Raw genomic sequence first — 21,529 nt, forward strand, 5'->3', positions numbered from 1 at the left:
CATGTAGTTACAAATTCCAGACAGATTTAACACTTTTTTTTAGAAGAAAACATAAGAGAAATATCTTTGTGTATTTATGACTATATTGAAATTTCTAAAAAACCCAACCTTCTATATGATAAAAGACATCATATACCAAGCAAGAAGATGTGCCACAGATGGGGAGGAAATATTTGGAACTCACAAAACTGAGCACTGATGTCCAGAAGGCCATCTCCCAATTAACAAGAAAAGAAAAACCGAAGTCAGTAGAAAAATGAGCAAAGTATTTGAGTCGGCAATTCACAGAATTTAACAAATAAAAATATAGGATATAGAAACCTCAAATAATTTTTAACATAAGTATGTCCTGTATTCCTAGTATATGTGCTAGGAAATCTTATAAAAGTGTTCTTCTATTTTATTTGGCATCTTTACTGAAAAAGATGCTCGATCTAACTAGTAATTAGAACATACAAATTACAACAACAAAAAAATGCCACACGCGTCAATTTAGCAGAAACTGATCAAGACTGATATTTGCCTGTGGGTGTCTAAATGGGTACAACCACCTTAGAGAGAATTTTGCAATACCTACTAAAGTTGAAAATGTCCATTGCACTATGACCCAACAATTCTACTTCCAGGTGTCTATGGAGAAACTTTCTCATTCCTGCATAAAGAAACACGCAAGGGTGTTAATTGCGCACTATGAAAGCAAAAAAAAATAAATAAATAAAATAAAAAAATAAACCAAAACCAACAAACAAAAAGATGAAGACAGCCCTGTGGTCCCTCAGGGGATCAAACATTTGTGGTTTCATAATTGTAATACATAATATGTGATACATAATCATGTCATCATAATCATGTAAACAAAAAGCTAAACAGTAGTTAAAAAATGAATGATCTAGAGCTGTACGTTTCAAAATGGGTAAACAGCAAGTATTTTGTTGCATGAGTAAGACAAATGACAAACGGATGCTTACAGTAAAACTTAGATACTCAAAATCATAGAATACGCTATTTATTGACATGTATATGCATCCTGGAAGTAAAAGACTAACATACGTGGGAGCGTGTGTCTTGGTGGTTGCCTCAGATGAAAGTGGGAAGAGGCGAAAGCATAGATGAGGTTTTAGCTGTATTTCGAAATTAAGAGTAAGAAGTAGTTTTTTAAAAGAAAGTAAAGGGTATGGCAGGTCCCACAACGCCCAGAGGGCTTCTAGCTCGGTGGTCGGATTTGGTGTGATCTCTGGCTTAGGTTGTCAATCTTGGGGCCCTTCTTGCATCACCTCCAAAGGGGAGGATGTGACATCTCCAGTGAGCCATCACCAAGCCAGCAGCTGCTATCAGATAAGCCAGGTGTGTGTCTGGGTGGGAAGGGAGCATGGCTGGCAAGGACAGCATTGAGATGCCTTTCGTGTGCATCAGTCCTGCCTGAGGTGAAGATGATGGATGGTGTTTGGATGTCCCTTGTTCACATCTAACTTGTCTCAGCAGATGACAGGGGCTGTCAACTCAAGAGGCTGCTCTGACTTGTCCTGACCCACATGGGGCCTCAGTACATTAAGCCACTCCTTGGCCTCACCCCTGCGAACATCCCTTCCTCCCAGCCTGCAGGTGGATTTTACTCCCACTCAAGCAGGGAGGTGCCGTATCTCTCATCACCTCATCCTCTCGAGGTGGGGAGACTTGTTTTTCTTTCCCTGCTTGAGACGATATTCACCGGGGTTGATGAAACACCTCATCTAGCTGATGCCTCAAAACCTTACGTGAAATGGATGAAACTCGTGATGGAGAAGGTGAGGTTTTTCCCAATATAAGCGCAGATATCTCTTCTGCTGGCCCTGTGCCCGTTCCATTCTCCAGTGTCAACTGGTCTGGTAAGGAGCTTTCATTTCTTTAATTATCTGGCTCAACCTCAACCCTGAGTGGGAAAGAGTGATTTGGGGTTGAATCGGGAAAGCCTTTTGGTACTACTTGTTGTTATTGTTATTTCTGGGGAAGGGATATTTCCAACTGTTTTCCCTTAAATCTGGGTAAGGGGCCAGGGAGGAGACCTCATGAACTAGTTCTGGGTGGTTTGTATCTGGCCAAAGTAACGTTGCTCATGGTTTCTATTCCATCAAAACCCAATCCAGGGGCCGGCCCGGTGGCACAGCCATCAAGTTTGCACATTCTGCTTCGGCGGCCTGGGGTTCACTGGTTCCAATCCTGGGTGCAGGCCGGGCACTGCTCGGCAAGCCATGCTGTGGCAGGCATCCCACATATAAAGTAGAGGAAGATGGGCATGGATGTTCGCTCAAGGCCAGTCTTCCTCAGCAAAAAGAGGAGGATTGGTGGCAGATGTTAGCTTAGGGCTAATCTTCCGAAAAACAAAACAAAAAACCTAATCCAGACTGAAGCTTTGTGAGACACAGTGCCATCTCATGGGGGCTGGGAGTTGAGGTCCTGGTAGCCTGTGACAGTCCTTGCCTTTTATCCAAAGAAAGAAAGCTGCAGGCACTCAGAGAAGCTTTAGACCCACCTAATGTATCCTCTGTTTGGTCCACACATTGGTATAAAGAGGCCATTTTCCAAAATGTAGTGGAGCAAAAAGGAGCTCATTCTACTTGTTGCAATCTGGTGCCAATCAATTGCAAACTAGCTGGTGGCTGAGAAAGGAAAATTTATCCGATTAGCCAGCAGTATCGGAAGACAGTGGACTAGTGTCCTCAAGAACCATCTTGAAATCCTACAGAATCTGGAGGCAGTTCTATAGGGGAAATGGGCAGAGAAGGAGGGGTTTATGATGTCCACTATCCGATGAGACAAACTTCAAGGTGCCGCATTATCTCTTTCCGCTATCCTTCATGATGGGTACCAACACAGAATTTTTCTTTCTGGAGGTCGTCGTGTTCCTGGGGAACTCAGAGAACAAAGTTATCATCTTATCATAGCTGGGAGATATACGTAAACTAGAGTCGTAGAAATAGCAGAGCATGTAATCTGTAAAAGTGAGAGGTGCTTAATCATCTAGGCTAAAGTGCAGGCTGGAATGTGTTCACAGACTAGTCAGTGAGGGTCATAGTTACAATCTTGCTTCTTTCCCTAAGATGGCTTCCCTGATGTTAACTTAAGATCCAGCTGTTACAATTTCTCCACTGTCTGTTGTAACTTCATAATCATATGAAGTATTTGGGAATAAGGCCATTGACATCTTCTGACTACTTCCTGCTCAAGGGGGAAGAATTTGGAAGCTTAAAACTGACAGTGTGGATCTAAGCAAGCCTTTTAAATTCTCTCACTCTTTCTTGGAACTGAGGGTTAGTTCTGACCTTTATTAAGACTATTCAGTCTCCTGATTGTTTTGATGGGGACTGACATCGTCGGAGACACTGGCAACATTTTCTATATTTCCAACAAAGGAAGAAAAGGAAATGATGGCACATACCAGGGCAATGGTTCCAATGAGGGTAGATAGCGAAGTTGAGAGAGCAGAGGAAAAGCAGGTCATGCCACCCATGAATCCTGCACATGTACGTTTATATTCATTGACCAACTGGACAATTTTCTTTCCCTTGTTGTCTATTGTGATCTGTACTTTATGATATACCTGACTAATTTGGTTTAGGGTCTACGTTAATCCTTCATTAAAGAAAGTTAATTCCTCTTCCAGCCAAGCAGTTTCTAGGACCTGTACTGCAGAGTCAGGTCTAAGTTCTAGTTTCCGATATCAAATAAGATTTTATATCAGTGTCATCCTATTTTAGTTTTCAGGGCTTCAGGAGAAAGGGTGGTTTTAGTTTTCAATGATTCTAAATGAAAAGGACAGAAAAAAATTGAAAACATTAATTTGGAGATCTGCACCAGATATTGAGGAAACTAGAAGAATTCAGGTACAGTCCAGTTTACAGAAAGAAAGCAAAAACCTCAAAGACAATTATCAGAACCAAAATCCAACATCCACAAATGTGTGTTATCATTTCTATTTAAACGTAATTTTTTTCTCTCTAAAATCACCCTCATTTTTACCAAAGATAGCCAAATTAAGACTTATTGGTTTGAAAAATAGATCTAGTTTAAAAAAAAAAAAACGTGGCCCAATTATTTACATAAGTACAGTAAGAATAGCAACTGATCATATTTGCTCTCTTAAATCTGCTTTGCTGGAACTTTTTACAAGGAATCTCAGGTTGAAATTCAAAGGCCTCTTGAAGCCAAGAAAGCCAAACTAAAGACTTGTTATCAGACTCCGCCTGCAATACCTACAGATTTGGGTGAATTTCTCTCTTCTGTAGGTCCTTAAAATATCCTGTGGTTCCCCAACCTGCCAGGGAAGTGACTTTCCTTACTCACCTGGTAAGGTTGAGAATCCTGTAAGCAAGTTACCAGGCCAATTTTCCAAGTGGTTTCATTTAATAAAGTCCAATCTTTGCTTCTCAAAGCTGTATGGTCATATCTGAGTTTATGCATGTTTCTCTTAAATATGACATTCCAGTCAAAGCCTTGGTAATATAATCAGTGTGTCCTGCTATAAGGAAAACAGATTCTTATTGAACTTATGCAAATAACTGTATTGCCATGAAAATAATACTTATTCATTAAGAGTTCCCAAATTCTGGAAGGATTAGGTAGGGAGAAATGTAAGTGTTTCAATTCTGTTTACAAAAGTTTAGTTTACCAAATTGTTATAAGTCATAGTTAGCTTAAGAGAAAAAGTTTTCCTTAAACTTGAAAAAAACCAAAACAGTAAAAAATCAGCAACATTTCAAATGAAATATCATATATTATAATAATCCTCATGAATTTAGTCAGTCCTATCATATCAACTTTTGATCTTCTGTTAGCAGTTTCATGAGGCCATCAGTTTCTCCATTATAGTTCTGTAATTTTTTACCCAGCTCAGTTTTATAATCTGAAAGTTTATCAGAAACCTGCATTCTAGAGCAAGTGTCAGAGTCCTTTCCATGAATCTCTCTAAAGATGAAACATATTTGCAAAAACATCAGTGTAATACCACTGTCTGAAAATTGCAAAACATTCAAAAATGGCAATTGACAAAGACACTTGGCTATTTCTGTAACATACACCACTTTGGGATAAAAACTAGAATTATGACTGACAAGAGGACAGATCAAAATTTTTGGAATGTTATATAATTTTTTAAATACTTATATTAATAACATTTACCCACCCAATATAACCTAAGAAAGCTTATTATCATTTATTTGGTAATGCTTCCCATGTAATTTAACATATCAAATAAGTCTAATTAGTTTAATATCATCCTCTTTATGGAAAGAGAGAACAAATTCTTTGAGAAGTCCCAAGGCTGATTGGAAATTCTTAAAGTTTCTTTTTTTTTTTAAAGTCAAAAGAAAGACTTTAACTTTGGCAGAAGTTCATCAAAAATGTCAAAAAGTTTTAAAACACTTGGTCAAATAGGAAATAATTCTTAGTTACTTGTTCTATCAAGGTGACAAGAGAAACAATAAGGCAAACAGAGAGTTAAAACAGTCCAAAAAATCTTAATAGAGAGACCTCAGTCCTTTTGAACATAGGAAATTATTTTAACAAAATAGATTTTCTTTCTTTTTTTTTTTTTGTGAGGAAGATTAGCTCTGAGCTAACTCCTGCCAATCCTCCTCTTTTTGCTGAGGAAGACTGGTCCTGAGCTAACATCCATGCACATCTTTCTCTACTTTATATGTGGGACACCTAACACAGCATGGCTTTTGCCAAGCAGTGCCATGTCCGCACCCGGGATCTGAACTGGTGAACCCCAGGCCACCGAGAAGCAGAACGTGTGAACTTAACTGCTGTGCCACCAGGCTGGCCCCAAAACATAGATTTTCTATCTTTTAGGTAGATTTACTCAAAAATAAAGAAAAACTTTTTATAACCTCTTTATCAAGAGCAGACCAAAAGTTTAAGAGAATTATCCCTTTAAGAGAGAAAACCAAGTTTTAATTTTGCACCAGCTTACTTAAATTTATTTCATTCTTAGCCAGCTTGACCATGCATAAAGCTCCTCAGAGTTTTACTTCCACAAACATTCTGTCATTTACTTTTTGCATTCAGTTTTGTCCCATGCTTTCTTTCCCTTTCTCTTTCTTAGTACTTTAGGACAAATTTATTTTTCTTAACAAAACAAACAAAAATGTCTCTATTCTGTATACCTTCTTTACTGAGAACATACATTTTACTTTCCTCGTATACAGAGTTTCTAGAAATATGTGCTTTCTCAGAGAAAATTTCTCAGCATGCACAAAACATGTTTATCAACAAACTCAAGCATCGTTCAGTTTCTTGGAGATGAGAAACCAAAGGCAGATAAACCAATGCTTAGTAATCAGTTCTTAATATTTTATCTTATGGGTGGAAATGACCTAGATACTCAACAAATTTTTATTATTTAACTTACCAAAAAAGATTTTGGATGCTGTTTTTCAAGTATACAGACTATAAAATATAATTATTGTACCCAAAAACTCTTACCGATTTTTATTTATCTAAATTGTTTGTTTTCAACAATTATGTTTAGATTACTCACAAAAATTTAATGTGACTTTAAAGCAGATAGGCATGATTTGAGTTGCTTTAAGTACATATGCCATAACACATAATTAGTGTTAAAAAGTTCCTCCAAAAACCTTTATCTTTTTCACATCTATTTAGTTTACTTGTTCCTGATAATTATATTTAGATTGCCTACAAAACCCTCATGAGACATCAGACAGAAACTGTTATTATTTTAAGTTATTATTTTTTGCTGACAAATTTTGGATCAGAGATAACGTTTGCGACATATCCAATGTTGATAACTCTGAAAACATTTGTTTCAATTAAACCAATAAACCTAACAACCCAAGATCATATCATGTTAACTTGAAAGACGTCTGGGCTAGTTTCTATTACATTTAGAAATAACTTATAAAAGTGTTTATTCCAAGCCAATTAAATGGAGATCCTTTAGAAATTATATCATCTGGAGGCAGACGAATACGTATAGAGACAGATAGACACAAATAGAGATGTTCAAAATGGTAATCAGGTCTTAGGTACAAAACTCAGAAGAATGGTTGGGTCCAAACTATTTTTTCTGGTGGGTGGACCTGCTCAGATGGCCAAAAATATCTACTAAGGATTCTTTTCTTTTTGCTGTAAGGATCCTTTTTACCGCTGTTTTTGAAATCCTTTTGTCTTTCCGAAGTTACTCCATATCAACCAAAGACTGAGTTCCACCGTGAGAAGTTTTGAATTCTCTCTTTTAAGGGTGTCCCCTTAAGGTGGACTCATCTGAAACAGAGGCTCCCCAGAATGACCATTATAATTCCAAATTATCTCAGAAGTTTACTTATTTTCACTTGCTTAATTTTAGATCAGGCATTTCAGGGGAGTTGAAGTGGGAAAGCTCAGCGAGAGAGGAGATTTGGTTTTGTTTTGATAGCAAGTTCGATTATTTTCTTTTAAAGAGGGACTAAAGTATTCCTGATTTCATTTAGAAGCCTCAGCGGATTAAAATAGGCTTCCAATTGGTTGTGTAATTTTATAGCAGCTTTTTTTATTGCATATGCAAACACACCCGTTTGGGTAAGCTGAGATTGTCCCATTTTGGCCATTTTCTCTCTGGAATCTAAAGAATATTGTGGCCATGTGGTGTTACAAGAGAAAACCATCTTCTGGGACATGGGCTCATAGCGGAAGTCAGCCCATTTAGCCAAGAGGCAGCCCAGAGGGCTTTTTTTGGGGACAGGTGGAGTTCTCCCTCATTTCAGATCACAAACACACAGACACTCACACACAGACAGGAGCCCAAAGAGAACAGACACCCAGACGGGATCCCAAACAGAGCAGACAGGTGCACCCAACAGATTCCAGAGAGTCCTGCACTGTGTCTCTCGTTAGTCGGCGCCCAGACTCAGACGGGGATATCCCTCTGGGATTTCCCCTGCAAGACACAGGGAGTTCACAGCAGGCCTGGACTGCTCTGTTTCTTCTGTCCTTCATGATGGGTACCAATGCTGAATTTTTCTGTCTGGCGGTCGTCATGTTCCTGGGGAACTCAGAGAACAAAGTTGTCTTATCACAGCGGGGAGATATACACATAAGCAAGAGTCATAGAACTAGCAGCTCATGTATTTTGTAAAAGAGACAGGTGCTTAATCATGTAGGCCGTGTGCAGACTGGAATGTGTTCACAGAGACTAGTTAGTCAGGGTCATAGGTACAATATGGCTTCCTTTCCCTAAGATGGCTTCCCTCATGCAAACTTAAGATCTAGCACCTTCTCACTTTATCTCCTAAACAGTAAATCTCTGCCGTGGAGGTTGAGACCACCCCAACCTGATGCCATCTCTCTGAAAATTCATATGCTCTGCTTCTAATTATAAAAGAGATAATTGCTCATGGTAGAAAATGAGAGATACAAAATGAATAAAAAAGTAGAAAGAACAAAACAGAAGTCCCCGATGTACCACTCCTATTAATATTTTCTCTTTTCTTCTTCCAGCTTTTTTTCCCTTGATATTAATAGCTTTATATCCTCATCTTAGGGGCATGTACTAATTTATGAGCTTTCTTCACTTAAAATGATACCGTTGTAGGGGCCGGGCCTCTTGTTGGTGTCTAGAGTGACACGGCCTGTCCCCTGTGGTCTTGGGTGGGCGGGCACTGCTTGGCCGGTGTTGCGCTAGCTCAAGAGAAACGGGACAGGAGATTGGCATAGATTCTTCTGATTATCTCAGAAATGTGTCCCTTAGGTGTACAGAAATCCCTGTAGTCTTGAGCCTCAGAAATAACCACTGCTACTTGGTGTATGTTATTTTCAGATTTATCTGTGCAATTACAAACATTTACAAGCCTATATAAAAGTATTATTTAGTCAGAAATAGAATCTTGCTGTCTATAGAATTGTGCAATTTCTTTTTCTATCTCATAATAAGTCTCATCTCCACAGCATGTGTAAATCTCTCATTCTTTTTAATGGCTGCCTAGAATTCTGTTATTTGATATAACTATTGGCCATCATTTGGGTTTTTAAAATTTTTTTCTTTCCACATGTGGTAATGAATTTTCTCACCCTGTTGCACAAGTGTGGAATTTCTGCAGGAGAAATTCCTACAAGTGGTTTGTGAATTTGAAATTTGAATGACAACTACGCAAATACCCTGCAGAAAAATTAGAGCAATCTGTGTTTTCATCAGCTGCCTGTTTTTTCTGCACCCTCATCATCATAGGATGTTAGTGATCTTTAAAGAATGTTGCCAATTGGACAATTTTTCCGTGATTGAATTATTATGATTTCCATAATATTTCTTTCTTAGTGAAGTTGGGTTGAACATCTTTTTTTTTTAAGATTTTATTTTTTCCTTTTTCTCCCCAAAGCCCCCCAGTACATAGTTGTATATTCTTCATTTTGGGCCCTTCTAGTTGTAGCATGTGGGATGCTGCCTCAGCGTGGTTTGATGAACAGTGCCATGTCCGTGCCCAGGATTCGAACCAACGAAACACTGGGCCGCCTGCAGCGGAGCGCACGGACTTAACCACTCGGCCATGGGGCCAGCCCCTTGAACATCTTTTAATATGCGTATTGAGTACTGTCATTTATTCTTCGGTGAATCACGTATGTATCTCCTATTCTGCAGGCTCGGTTACTCTTTTTCTCAATGATTTTAAGAGTCCTTTGTGTATTAGGGATAGTAATCCTTTGCTTGTCGTTTGTTGTAAATATTGTCCCCCAAGTTCCAAGTTGTCTGTCATTTGGGCCATCTATTAATTAGAACTAGCAGTTTTTGCATTTTTACCAATACTAGGTACTGTGAAAATTGCTTTCCATGAATTATCTCATCCAATCCTCTCAACAAACTATTGAGGTGGGTACAGTTATTATCATGCCCATTTAACAGGTGAAGAAATTGAGGCTCAGAAGTTTAAGTCACCCACATAGTTGAGGGTGAAGCCGGGATTTGAGCGCAGGCACCACCACGCGGCCTCCTTATGGAAGGTCATCCATACGGTTGCTTGAGTTTCCCCACGAAGTGAACCCTGAGATGAGGATTTGAGTACAGTCGAGGTGGGGTGTGATCCCAGGAAAGAGTAAGGAGGTGAGAAAGCAAGATAGGAAACCAACACAGGTTACACTACAAGCAGGTCCCTGCTGTGGGCAGCTGGGCTCAATCTGCCTGCGGACTCTGGGAGATAGGTAGCAAATGCCTTCATGTGGATCCCAGGAGGGGGAGCAAGCAGGGTCTTTATCCATCAGTCCCCTGCATCCCTGGCTGAGACTGGCTTTGAGAGGGCGTTAACTCGCTGGCACTTCTGACCTGCCCCAAACACGGGACAAACGCTTTCCCTGTGGCCGGAGGAAACCACCAGGCGGAGAACCGCAGTTGCTCGCGGGAGGAAGCTCCAAGTCAGGGTGTATAGGACGCAGGCAGGAGAGGACGGCATCTGCTACAGTAGCCAAGTTTTTTGCATTTTTTTTATTGGGACATTTTTGATCAAAGCTTGTTAGTTAAAGAAAAACTCCTTTCTCCCAATGCAACATTATATATAACCCTTCCAATTTTAGCCAACTCCTCCTTGCACGGCCCCACGGTCCCTGGGTATTACATAGGAAGGAATTTGTTTCTGCTGTTACTCTGGGAAGTTTGCCTTCCGAGGTCCCGGAGGCCAGCCCCGAAGCTCAGCTCCAGGGAGGCTTTGCTCACCAGCCTCTCCGGGGATGTCTTGGCAGAATGCCCAGCTGGGGGCGGGAATAGCCTTGGTGTCTGCGCCCACAATCAGTTTGGGGCAAGATTTTGAGGGAGGCCAGGCTGGCTGTCCTCCGCCCTAGCTCCTCTCCCTGATGGGGCACCTTCACAATCTCCTTTCCTATTTCCACCTCCGATCAAAGTGTTCTCCCTGGAAAGGAGCTCAAAGGAGAGGATCAATGGTTGGGTCTTGGCCAAGGTGTGGAGCAGCCAGCATCCATTTGCTTAGAAAGCTTTGGTCAACTTTGGTGGCATGTTCAGCTCACTGGAGCACAGCGGAACCGTCAGTGGGCTTGAGGGGGCTCCAACAGACCCCTTCCTAATTCACAGGGTGACAGAGCCTGAGCTCCACCCGGCGTGACCACAGCTGGAGAAGTGTGGACCATGGCGGCACCCTCATCTCCCTCAGTGAGGCCTTCCCGGGCCCACCAATATAAGCTGCCTCTCCGCCCCGAGACCTTGACCACTTCCCCCTGTTTCTAAACTCTTCTCCATACAACTTATTGCCACTTTAAACCATCGGCTCTCTTTATTGGGGGGTGTGTGTGTGTGTGTGTGCGCGTGTGCATGTGTGCGTGTGCATGTGTGTGTGCGCGCGGGTGTGTGTCTGACTCCCGCATCAGGGAGGGAGTAGAGATGCACACATGAGTCCCCAGCGATCAGGCCTGGACCTGGCACGTGGTAGCCTGAGCTCTCCGAGCTGGGGGTCCTGGGCTCTGGTGTGGTCCTGGGCCACGGAATTGCTGGAGTATCTGGAAGTCCTTCATCCTGTTGTAGGTCAGGTCCCCCAGGAACCATCTCTGAGAAGGAGATGTGTGTGGGGCTGTAATTAGGGAGTGCTCTCAGGTTCCACTGCGGGAGGGGAGGGAAGCAAGCTGGAGTGGGGGGCGGAGCTGGGCCACCGCCCCGCCAGGTCACTCCGAGGATGGGGTGGCCTGCAGTGCGATCCCAAGTGGGGGCTGAGGGGTGGGCCTTTCTCCCCTTCCTCGGTCAGCCTGTGGGTGCAGCTGCCCTGGAAGGGCCGTGGACATTGGGGACGAGGTGCTCTTCAGCTGAGGCACTCCCCAAAGAAGGCTGACCACAGAGGGGACAGGTCCGTCCCTCAGCCTTGAAGGGAGATGGGAGCAGGCATCGCAGCGTCCACCTACAACCTCCTGTGCCCCATGGGCTCCATCTCTCCATGGCGGCGACCCTATCTCCTCCCCTCCAAGCCCTCAAGGGACTTGAGAAGGCAAATAGGAGGAGAGCGTAGGTTCATGGGTCTTAGAATAAAGGTGCTTCAGGAAGGACTGAATTACTTGGAATAAAGTAGAGAGAAACAGGAGGCCAAGTTCGAATGACAGCACATTCTTAAGAAAAAAGAATTTCATAGGTTTCGTTTCTTCATTCATCCGGAAATATCTGTTGAGCACTGACTATGAGCCTGGTGGAGGACATGTGGTCCTTGCCTTTGTGAATGTGCGTCCTGGTCGGGGAGACAGACGATAACAGGATCTGTCTGGGTATTGGGTGGCGATACCGAGAAGAGAGAAGAGAAGCAGAGAAGAGGTGATGGGCTGGGGAGCTGTTTCCCATGGTGAGGCACAGATGTCTCTGAGCAGACCCTGTGCAGGGAGGGAGGAGCCCCAGGCTCTGCGGCGAATGGAGTGCATGCGAGAGGGGAGGGGAAAGCACAGAGGATCAGGGTCCTGGTGGGGGGCAGGGAGATGTGGTTTGGATTCCAGCTTCTCAGTGCTCTGTGTGGGGACGGGGCAGCGGGGGCGGGTTCCGCAATCCGGTGAAACCGACAAGAAGCGAGAATGCACATTCCCCAAATCAGGAATGCAGGAGCGGCCTTAACCAGAGATCCAACAGATAGTCAACGAGGAAGGCAAAGTGGTGAACCCCTTGGTGCCAGTAATCTGAAATTTTAGATACCAAAAATTCTTTCCAAGACATAAATGGCAAAAATGGATTCAAGAAGAGAGAAAAACTTGAATAGCCTTAAATCAAGGAAAGAAAAATTTTGAAAAATCTGCCCTGCAGAGATGCTGTGAGAATGAGAGAAGACATGTAAAATTCCCAGCCCTGTTCCTGGCACGTGGTGGGAGTCCAATATTGTGCATTTATTCCAAACAACAAGGCAAATATTTCATGACCTTCAGAATTATGTTATTTAAAAAGGTATGCCCTTAGAATCTCTCTTCCACCTCTGCCCCTACTAGCCCCAAACAACATTATCTGCTTTATGTATTAGGCTTGATACAAAATGACTTTTCTTTGTTACTGAAAATATGTTACTTGCTTGCTCCGGGGAAGGCACTGAAGGCCCACACCACCTCCAAGTACGGACAAGGGGTTTGAGCGTGCAGAAGCCAGAGGGCAGGTTCCCGCATCACCACGCGCACCTTACGATGACCCAGCCAAGCTGGGTATTGGGGATGCTGCTGGGACACGACACTGCAGCCAGGCTATGAATAAATTAGCAGTGACCCAGAGTTAGTGACGTCCAAAAGGACGTTTTTCTGTGAGTCTTGCCAAGATATTAATTTCAAGGAAGGCCCTGGCTCCCACAGGCGGCCTTTCCCGTCGGCCACGTGCCTCCCCTTCGCAGGACCGTGTTGCACAATTGGTTTTCCAAGCAGAGGTCAGGTCCTGTCCCTTTCCTGTCACAACCTTGCCCAACAGAGGGAAATTGCTCCAAGCAGGTGGCGTGTGTCTGCTGGCCTGAGCACAGGCTGCTTGGAAATGACCAGGGGCCCCTGTGGGACCCCTCTGCTCGAGGCCACCAGAGGGGTGGCCTTGGGCAGGTGTAGTGGCCGTCAGATCACAGCCTTTGGATCCTCCCGGGAGAAGCTCACAGATGGGAGAGAGACCCAGAGAACGGCCAGGCTGGAAGGGACCTATCAAATCTCATCCAACTTCCCATTTGTCAGATGGGGAAACTGAGGCCCAGTAAGAGCAAGGGAGTTGGCCAAGGCAGGCCAGTGAGTTCTTTCCATCTTCCTCCACGGAGTCTTCTGCTGGAACTCTTGGTGGCGGTGTCAGGTAGAAGGTGAGCCGGGAACATCGTGGAACGTGGTGGAACATGGAACAACGTAGAGGGACACTGGCTTCCCCCCCCCCCGAATCTGGTTTGAAGGCAGGGGAGGACTGTGTGGAGAGAGGCTCCCCGCTCGGCCCGGGTGCCCAGGACTTGCCCCAGCCCTGCGCTCTCCTTCAGCCGGGTGTCACAGGCCTGCAGTGCCACCACTAACAATCCTTCTTTTTAGGGGTATCTCTGCGGTTCTCTTTTAAATGTAGTGTCCTTCAGAACACTCCCAGATTCTTCATGAAAGAGGGTGACAGGAGGCTGGGGTTCTGGTCCTGGTTCAGCCAGCATCGTCTTGAACGCTTCTCCCCGTTTCCTGTGGGTAGCAGCTCGGGCGCTGCGCAGCCTCTGCCGGCTCCCAGGGTGATTTCAAAGATCATTCGAGATAACAGAAGGCAGAGTGTTTTGAGCATGAAGAGGAGCTCCACTGTAAGAGGCGATTCTAGTTAATGATTTATGCCCGGGGCTGTGTTTCCTGGCAGGAAGCTGGCAAGAGGGAAGGAGACAAAGAGAGAGATGGGAGAGCCAGAAGCCAGGGGCTGCGTTCCCCAGGGCGCCAGCCCAGACCGGTCCTCAGGCAGGGACCATCGCTGGGGCCTTGAGTTCCACCTCCATCTACACCCCCAGCGGCCTCTGTTTATTCAGTTGTGCATGTGACAAATATTTACTGAGTCCTCCCTGTGTCCTCGCCCGCCAGGCCCCAGCGCAGCACCGGATTCAAGGCTGAGCACAGGGTTAGGAGCAAGACCAGGCTCAGTCGCTACCCTCAAAGGGCACAGCCTGGTGGAAGGCCCGGGGCAAACAGGACAATAGAGACATGGATCATACATGAGCATCGCGGTCACTGTCATCGTGTTAATAGCCAACTGCCTCCTAACACCTCCAGGGGTGTCCAGCGGCATCTCTCACTTAGCTTGTCCGAAGCCAAGCGTTTCATTTCTTCCTCCCCAATCGTATCACGTGGCATCTGTTGGTCAGTAAAGCCAGGATCCTGGGAGCCATTCTTATTCCTCCCTCTCTCATGGTCATCGACCTCTTCAGCGAGCCATCATCTCGACCACCTAAAGCTCTCTTCAAACAGTGTGTGTCTTTCAGATCAACACTGCCACCTTTCAGTAATATCACCTTTCATCCTGACCATCGTCTCCAACCCTAATTGGATCCCATCAACTCTTTTACCCTTCCTGGCCCCCCACTGCTTTCAGAGTAAGACCCAAGCTCCATACCCTGGTCGGAATAAGACCCAGCTGTGGGATCTGCCCTGGCCAACCTCACAGAGCTTACTGGGGCTTCCCCTTGCTCTCCCACAGAGCTCGTCACCGGTGGTGGCCTCCATTGGCAACAATGCTGAGCTCTTGCTCACCTCAGGGCCTTTGCATCTGCTGTTTCCTCTCCCTGGAAAAGCCCTTTTCCTCGAGCTTCCTTCTCCAGGCTGGTTCCCTCTCATTCTGTGAGCTCAGCCGAATGCCCTCTCTTCGGAGAAGCAATGTAGACCCCCGCCCAGCCCTTTTCTCCACCAAGTGTGTCCCACCACCGTTTGCTTCCATCACACGGGAGTTGCAATTGGTCCCCATGCATTCCTTTGCTTGTTGATCATTTATCTCTTTGCTTGTTGGTTACTTATCTCCCCACAAGTGACTTTGTCTGGATGGTTTACAGTGAAAATTCCGTGGCCAGCATATGATAGGTCCCAAGAAACTTGTTAACTAAGTAAAGGGATGTGTTCCCTCATCACTCCCATCATGGAAGAGGCGACACGACAGTTCCTTAGAAGAACCGGAGAAAGTGTGGTTCCAGGACTCAGGAAAGTAAGTTCTGGCGATGCCCACACTTCACGTACAGGCGTGATGTGGGCACTGCAGGCCCGGGACCCTCTCCCTAGTGTCCTGGGTCCCGGGATGTTTCTTTAAGAAGAGCTGTTTAAGGGATCTTCGCTTCCCCGTCATTGCTATGGGGGCACATGCATCAGGATGTTCATACCTTTATTCATTCATTCCTTCATTCTGAACTTCCTGAGACCCTGGAGTCAGATGACCTCTGCCACCAGCCCGGTGTGTGGCTTTGGTCAGGTCTGCCCCGTCCTGCGGCTCGGTTTGCTCCTGTGTCAAATGGGAGGGCTGCTGGCCCGGAGGCACTAACACCCAGAGCCCATGAGGAAGGGCTTGGGGTCACGGTCCAGGTGGGACCACGCGGGCTGCAGGCTGTGCGTGAAGCCGGGTCCCCGCCTCGCTCACAGTGAGGAGACCCCTGTTGGTTTCCTGCTGGCCTGTGGTCGGCGTCCAGCCCCTGCTGGTTCTGGAATGGAGGGAAGTGGACGGGAGGTGAGATCTGGGTCACCAGGCTCCCCAGCCTCCCCCCTCCTCACCCGCGTTCCCAGACTCACTCTGCCTCTCTCTGAGCTGAGCTTCCTCACAGGCTGTGGATGTGGCCCAGCCGCCCCCCCGCCCCCCGGCCCTGTAACTGTAACTGGGGCGGGAGGGGTGGGGTGGACAGAGCAGGAGGTCCAGCCAACTTCCCAAAACAGCTCTAATCTCTTCCCGAGTGAACAGAATCAAGATAATCCAGCGTTCTGAAGTTCACGGTCCAGGCAGGGCAGAGGTCTGGCTGAAGCAGGTCCGGGCCGGGATGTGGTGAGAACAATGATGTGCATTTGGCAGGCTGGGCTTTCTCCTCTCAGGCGCTTCCAGCGAGCGGATGCTTCTCCCCCTCCTCCTGCAGGGAATTTCCTTGGGCCAAGAACCAGGAGACCCTGGAAGAATCTGCATGGAAACTGGTTTCCCTGGTTTCTGTCCCAGGGGTCAATTCTGCAACCCCAGCCCCATTCCAGCAAAACAAAACAGGATGGATGAATTCCCCTGATGCTCCAGCCTCAGGCCAGCGTGGTGTGAACCACTTTCTCCTAAGGACTTGATTTTCTCACTGGAAAGTCCCCTTCTTCTTTCAAGGACAGTAGTTTATGAAAATAATTCATACTAAAGTGTGAAGAACTCCCTGCTGGCCTTCACCTACTCTACGCATTTGACTAGGAACTGGAGTTCAAGGCTCTGTTCCATTCCTCTCTGAGTTCCATTGTCAAGCACAAGGCCTGGTACCAAGTTAGTGTTGTGTGGGTAATAACAAAGATGACAGCAATAGCAATAATAAATAATAACAGCTAACAACTCCTGAGTATTTTCTAAATGCCACACAGTCTGGTACGGGCTTACCAGGGGCACAGTATGTCTTCAGAAAATGGTGGCTGTTGCTTTGAGAGCTGGTGCTGAGCCCAACGGCTCCTCCTGTTTCCAGCCTCTCTGGAGCCCTGGAAGCCAGGAAGAAGGTCATAGCTGGGATAGTCTTCACCCAGACCTTTGTTGAAAGGGAAGCCCCGTAGAGACGCAGCCTCAGGGTATGCGCTTGCAAAGGCTGGCTGCCCTGAGCCACAGCCTCCCTGCCTGTCTCCATCACCCAGGTCTTGGCTCCCCTCCTCCAGGAAGCCCTCCCGGGTGAGCCCCGTCTATGTGGACTGCTTCTGCAGCTGTGTCCCAGGAGGCTCTGGGCGGCCCCACACGCCCTGCACTCTCCGCTCTGGAGAGAAGAATGGAGAAAGACTTGGGCGTCTTGGGGTTCAGAATTGGGCTGCCAGGCCGAGGCCACAGTGTCTCCTCTCCCCTCTGCCCTCCTTTTCTTAGAGTCTCACCATTTCTCTCCTTCTCCCTCTTTCTTCCTTCTTTTTCTCTTCTCGCCCCCTCCCGTCTTCTTCCTCCTCCGCCTTTATTCCTTCCCTGCTCCCACCTCCTTCGGTGAAGGACTTGAGGCCACTGCTGTCGGCGCACCTCCAGGCTGCTGTGTGTCCAGACTGGCCCCAGGTCTGCTCACAGGACACCAAGGGCACCCCCAGCCTTAGGTGCCGCTGGTACTTCCTCTGGGCTGAGTGTCCCGGCAGGGCGGCCTTGGGGGTAACACCCAGCCCCAACACCCCCACCCCCACCATGCAGCCTGCTGGGTCCGGCACTGGCACCCAGGCTCCCCATCGGGGATGAAGCCACCCCTCCTAGACAGGTGCAGGCAGGAAGCCTGGGGAGAGGAAAGAGCACTGGAGCGGGAGTCCAGAGACTGAATTCCATGCACGCATGGCCCCCATCTATATTCCTGGGCACACCGGGCACCCAACAAATATTTGTTGAGTGACTGAATGAAAGCCACAGGCTGAAGTAGTGACTGGCTGCCTCACCTCAGAGCTGTCCCTTCGCCTCTCAGAGCCTCACCATCCTCTTGGGTAAAGTGGGGAGGAATCGCTCCCTGCGTCCGCTCGCTCCAGGCAGCTGAGAGGAGCAGGTGCTGAAGGGCCTCGAGTCGTAAAGCCGGTGCGGGCAGGTGTGTGGGTGACGGTGGGAGCAGGCGGGAGAGGGCCGAGCCGGGTCCTGGATTTGGGGGTGGAAGATGGGCCTATGGAGTCTGCAAGGTTTGTGTTGGGGTCCCCTCCTCCCTCCCAGGCACAACCCCAGCAGGGCCTGCACAGAGGATCCAAACCGCTGTCCCCTACCGGGCTTCCTACTGCCGGGGCCCCTGCAGGCAGTCACAGGGCGGGGGAGGCGCGGATCGCTGCGCCCTGGGCTCACTGGTGGGTCACAAACTTGGCTTTCAGGGGGAGCCAGTCTAAGGTTAGATTTGGCCAAAACACAGGAGACGAAGAGCAGGTTCCAGGGTGTACAGGCCGCAGGCCTTGCTGTCCGGCCTCAAGGCAGTGGGGATGCTCAGGCCCACCCAGCTCTGTCACTTGCCAGCTGTGTGGCCTTGGACGAGTCACTTCACCTCTCTGAGCCTCCGCTTCCTCATTTTTCCAATGACAAGAACCTTGCCTTAGCACGGTGCCGTAAGAGTCCACAGAAGATGAACAGAAAGCTGGCAGTGAGGGGTGCTGGGCGAATGGGGGGCGCCTGCTTGGCTCAGGCTGACAGGCAGCCGAGCCCATCCACACTCGGGCTCTGCCCTCCCCCCGCCTCTCTTCCGGCCGGCCGGGCCAGATGGTGGGAGCAGGGAAATGCAGCCCAGCCGCACGCTCCTGCTCTATTTTGGGAAGCCTCCTGTTTCCTTTCCTGCTGGGGGCCATGTGGTGGCTGTGGGTCTCTGCTCACAGGATGGGCTCGAGCTGGACCTCGTCCTTCCTCTGCCCCTTGCTCGCAGCCCTTCCCTTCCTCGTGCGCTGGGCCCTGTGAGCCCCCACATCCTGGCTCCCAGCTCAGGCAGCACAGCCCCTACCCGGCAGGGGTGCAGGTCAGGCACTCGAAGGGGCTTCGAGCGGGGGCTGGTCCCTAGTTTGCAATATTGAGAAGGTGGGAGGTGGAGCTGGCCCCGCCAGCCGAGTCCCCAGCTCTGCAGAGCCTTGTGCCAGGCCTCAGCATCCTCAGTGACCCAGAGCACCTATCATGCTGGGGCGCAGGGCTGGGTGGAGTCATCTCTATCCCACACACAGCTTCCCTCACAGTCATCTCGGGGCCTGCAGAGAGACACGGCCACCCAGAACGCTGGCCGGGCCAGGAGCTCAGGCAGTCCCCTGGCTTGGGGCCTGGCCTGTCTGAATTTTAGGCCAGCAGGGGAAGCCAAGGCCCCACACCCCTCAGTAGCCACACCGGAAGCCGGGGAGCCGCTCTTGCCCCATCTCTGCCCAGAGCTCTGACCACGGGGTGGCTGGCTTTGAGTCCCAAGTCCCTCATTTACTAGATCTGTGACCTTTCACCTCTCTGTGCCTCAGTTTACTCACCTGTGAAATGGAGGTAAGAGAGTACGTAATGCTTCCTGGGCCCACGGGGAAGAGATAGGAGTTAATACAGGTCAAGTGCTCAGGACAGTGCCTGGTGCATAGTAATTGCTCAATAACTGTTAGCTCTTCGTATCTAATTGGTCAACAAAGTCGGCCCACTTCAATTCTTTTACGTCCCTTCCGTCTCCTCTTCCCCCGTCCTGGTCCAGACTCTCCTGGAGTGCTGCCGACCCTTCTCACTGGCCTTGCCACCTCCATTTTCCACCCTGCTAACGCCAGGGGCGTCTTTCTGAAGAAAAAGTCTGATGAGTGTCACAGGGTCCTGGAATCAGATAGATTCATTCATTCACTCAACAAATCTTTGTGGGCCTACTATGTGCTACAGCAGTAACCTAAACAAAGTGTGAAGCTTATATCCTAGTGCGTTCAAGTCCCAGCCCCACTGCCGGGTGGAGTTGGGCAAGTTCCTGACCTCTGGGAGCCTCACTGTTGTCATCAGCAAGATGGGATCAGAGACAACTGCTTCGTGGGCTCTGTGGGGATTAAGTGCGATGTGGCTCGTAGGGCACACAGCTCCCCACACATAGCACAGGAAATATTTCGCGAGGGGTAGCTCTGGGATGAGGATGGAGAGGATGGTGTTGTTCCATTCCCCAGAACCTTGCAAGGCTCATGCTGGACTCGGGCATGGCGTTCAAGGCCCTCCATGATCTGGGCCCAGGAGACGCCTCCCCGACCCCCCACCAGCCCCGTCTCTAGCGTGACATCATGATACCGTCTCCACGATACTCGGGCCACCTTTCATACCGCTTGCCTTTGCACACACTGTTCCCCATTCTTGGAATTTCTCTCCTCTTCTCTTGCTTTCTTGACAACCCCCTCCTGATCTCTTCAACCGCAGTTAGTTACATGCCACTCCTGGGACACTCTCTCCAGCCTCCCAGACAGGACCAATCCCTTCTCCATCTGGGCTCTTCTTCCAGGTGTGCATGCCTCCGGGACCGCCTTTCCCGAGGTGTGTCATTACTGTCTGTCCCCTCGGCACCCAGGGAGGAATTTACCCAGTGACCTCGGAGCCTAGCACTGGCTTGGCATATTGTGGGCACCCGTGGGCGTCTGATGGACGCATGCGTGGATGCTGAGATACCTCCAATGGTCTACCTCAGTTTACCCAAGTGGGAGGTGGGCTCAGTGTTGGAGATTCATGCTCCACTGGAAGGGAAAGGCCCTGGCAGATGCCACCCCATGCCAGCTGCAGCAGATACGTCCTGAGGGTCACTCCAGGCTGGTGTCATGGAGTGTGTTCGCTCGTGTAGGCTGTGGTAACAGATGGGCCACAAACTGCATAATGGTGTGGACCCAGTAGAAGTCTGAGATGCAAACACGGAAGTCTGAGATGAATGTTCCTGGTCTGTTTGTGGCTTTCCTCCACTGTGATTTGGGTATCCTGACTGCTTCCATCTTAAGGCCCCACCATTATTTAGGTCCTTGTCATCTGTGTCCAACTGGCAGAAAGAAAAGTGAGAATGTGGAGGAGGTACAGCTGCTCTTGAAAGCCTTGGCTCCGAATTGGTACATGTTGCTTCTGCTCATGTCTCATTGCCTGAACTGTCACATGGCCACGCCTGAGAGCAAGGGAGGTGGGACACAGAGTCTAGCTATGTGCCCTGGGACAAGGGAATATGGATTTTGGTCAACACTGACCATCTCTGCCAATACAGCCACCAATCTTTGTTTTTCTAACTCCTGTGTGTATAGATCATGGGGCAGACCCCCAAGCCGCAATGAAAGGGGGTTGGGCCGCTGGCCTGGCTGCCCCCACTTGCCAGACCATGCTGGACTGAAACAAGTTGAGCAGTTCATGGGTTACAGCCCCTCCTGGGCTGATGGGCAGACAGAGATAGAGGCTGACCATTGGTGAGGGCAGGGATGGGGGCAGCTCGGGGAAGCCCACGGGGGTTAGGGGTGGCTCACGTCAGGCACTCTTCTCGGGGGCCTG

General features: G+C 48.1%; 1 protein-coding gene and 1 long non-coding RNA gene across 3 annotated transcripts in view; one reads left to right on the plus strand and one right to left on the minus strand.

Annotated features, from left to right (window-relative positions):
• The first annotated feature begins 1,480 nt into the window (after positions 1–1,480).
• Positions 1,481–21,529, plus strand: part of ACCSL (1-aminocyclopropane-1-carboxylate synthase homolog (inactive) like) — a 74,777-nt gene continuing 54,728 nt past the window's right edge. The window contains exon 1 of one of the 2 annotated variants that reach the window (XM_070564873.1): positions 1,481–1,784. In XM_070564873.1, the coding sequence (XP_070420974.1) occupies positions 1,760–1,784 (25 nt within the window). In that variant the 5' untranslated portion in view covers positions 1,481–1,759. Of the gene's footprint in view, positions 1,866–21,529 lie in introns of both variants that reach the window. The other variant, XM_070564872.1, reaches the window with a different exon arrangement.
• Positions 12,804–19,609, minus strand: LOC103556454 (uncharacterized). The gene is made up of 5 exons (XR_011524085.1): positions 19,531–19,609; positions 18,001–18,190; positions 16,994–17,088; positions 16,171–16,513; positions 12,804–16,082 (listed from the first exon to the last, which is right to left on the minus strand). It is a non-coding gene; the product is annotated as an uncharacterized lncRNA (long non-coding RNA).

Source organism: Equus przewalskii, chromosome 11, assembly GCF_037783145.1.
Source record: "Equus przewalskii isolate Varuska chromosome 11, EquPr2, whole genome shotgun sequence".
NCBI classification, from domain to species: Eukaryota; Metazoa; Chordata; class Mammalia; order Perissodactyla; family Equidae; genus Equus; species Equus przewalskii.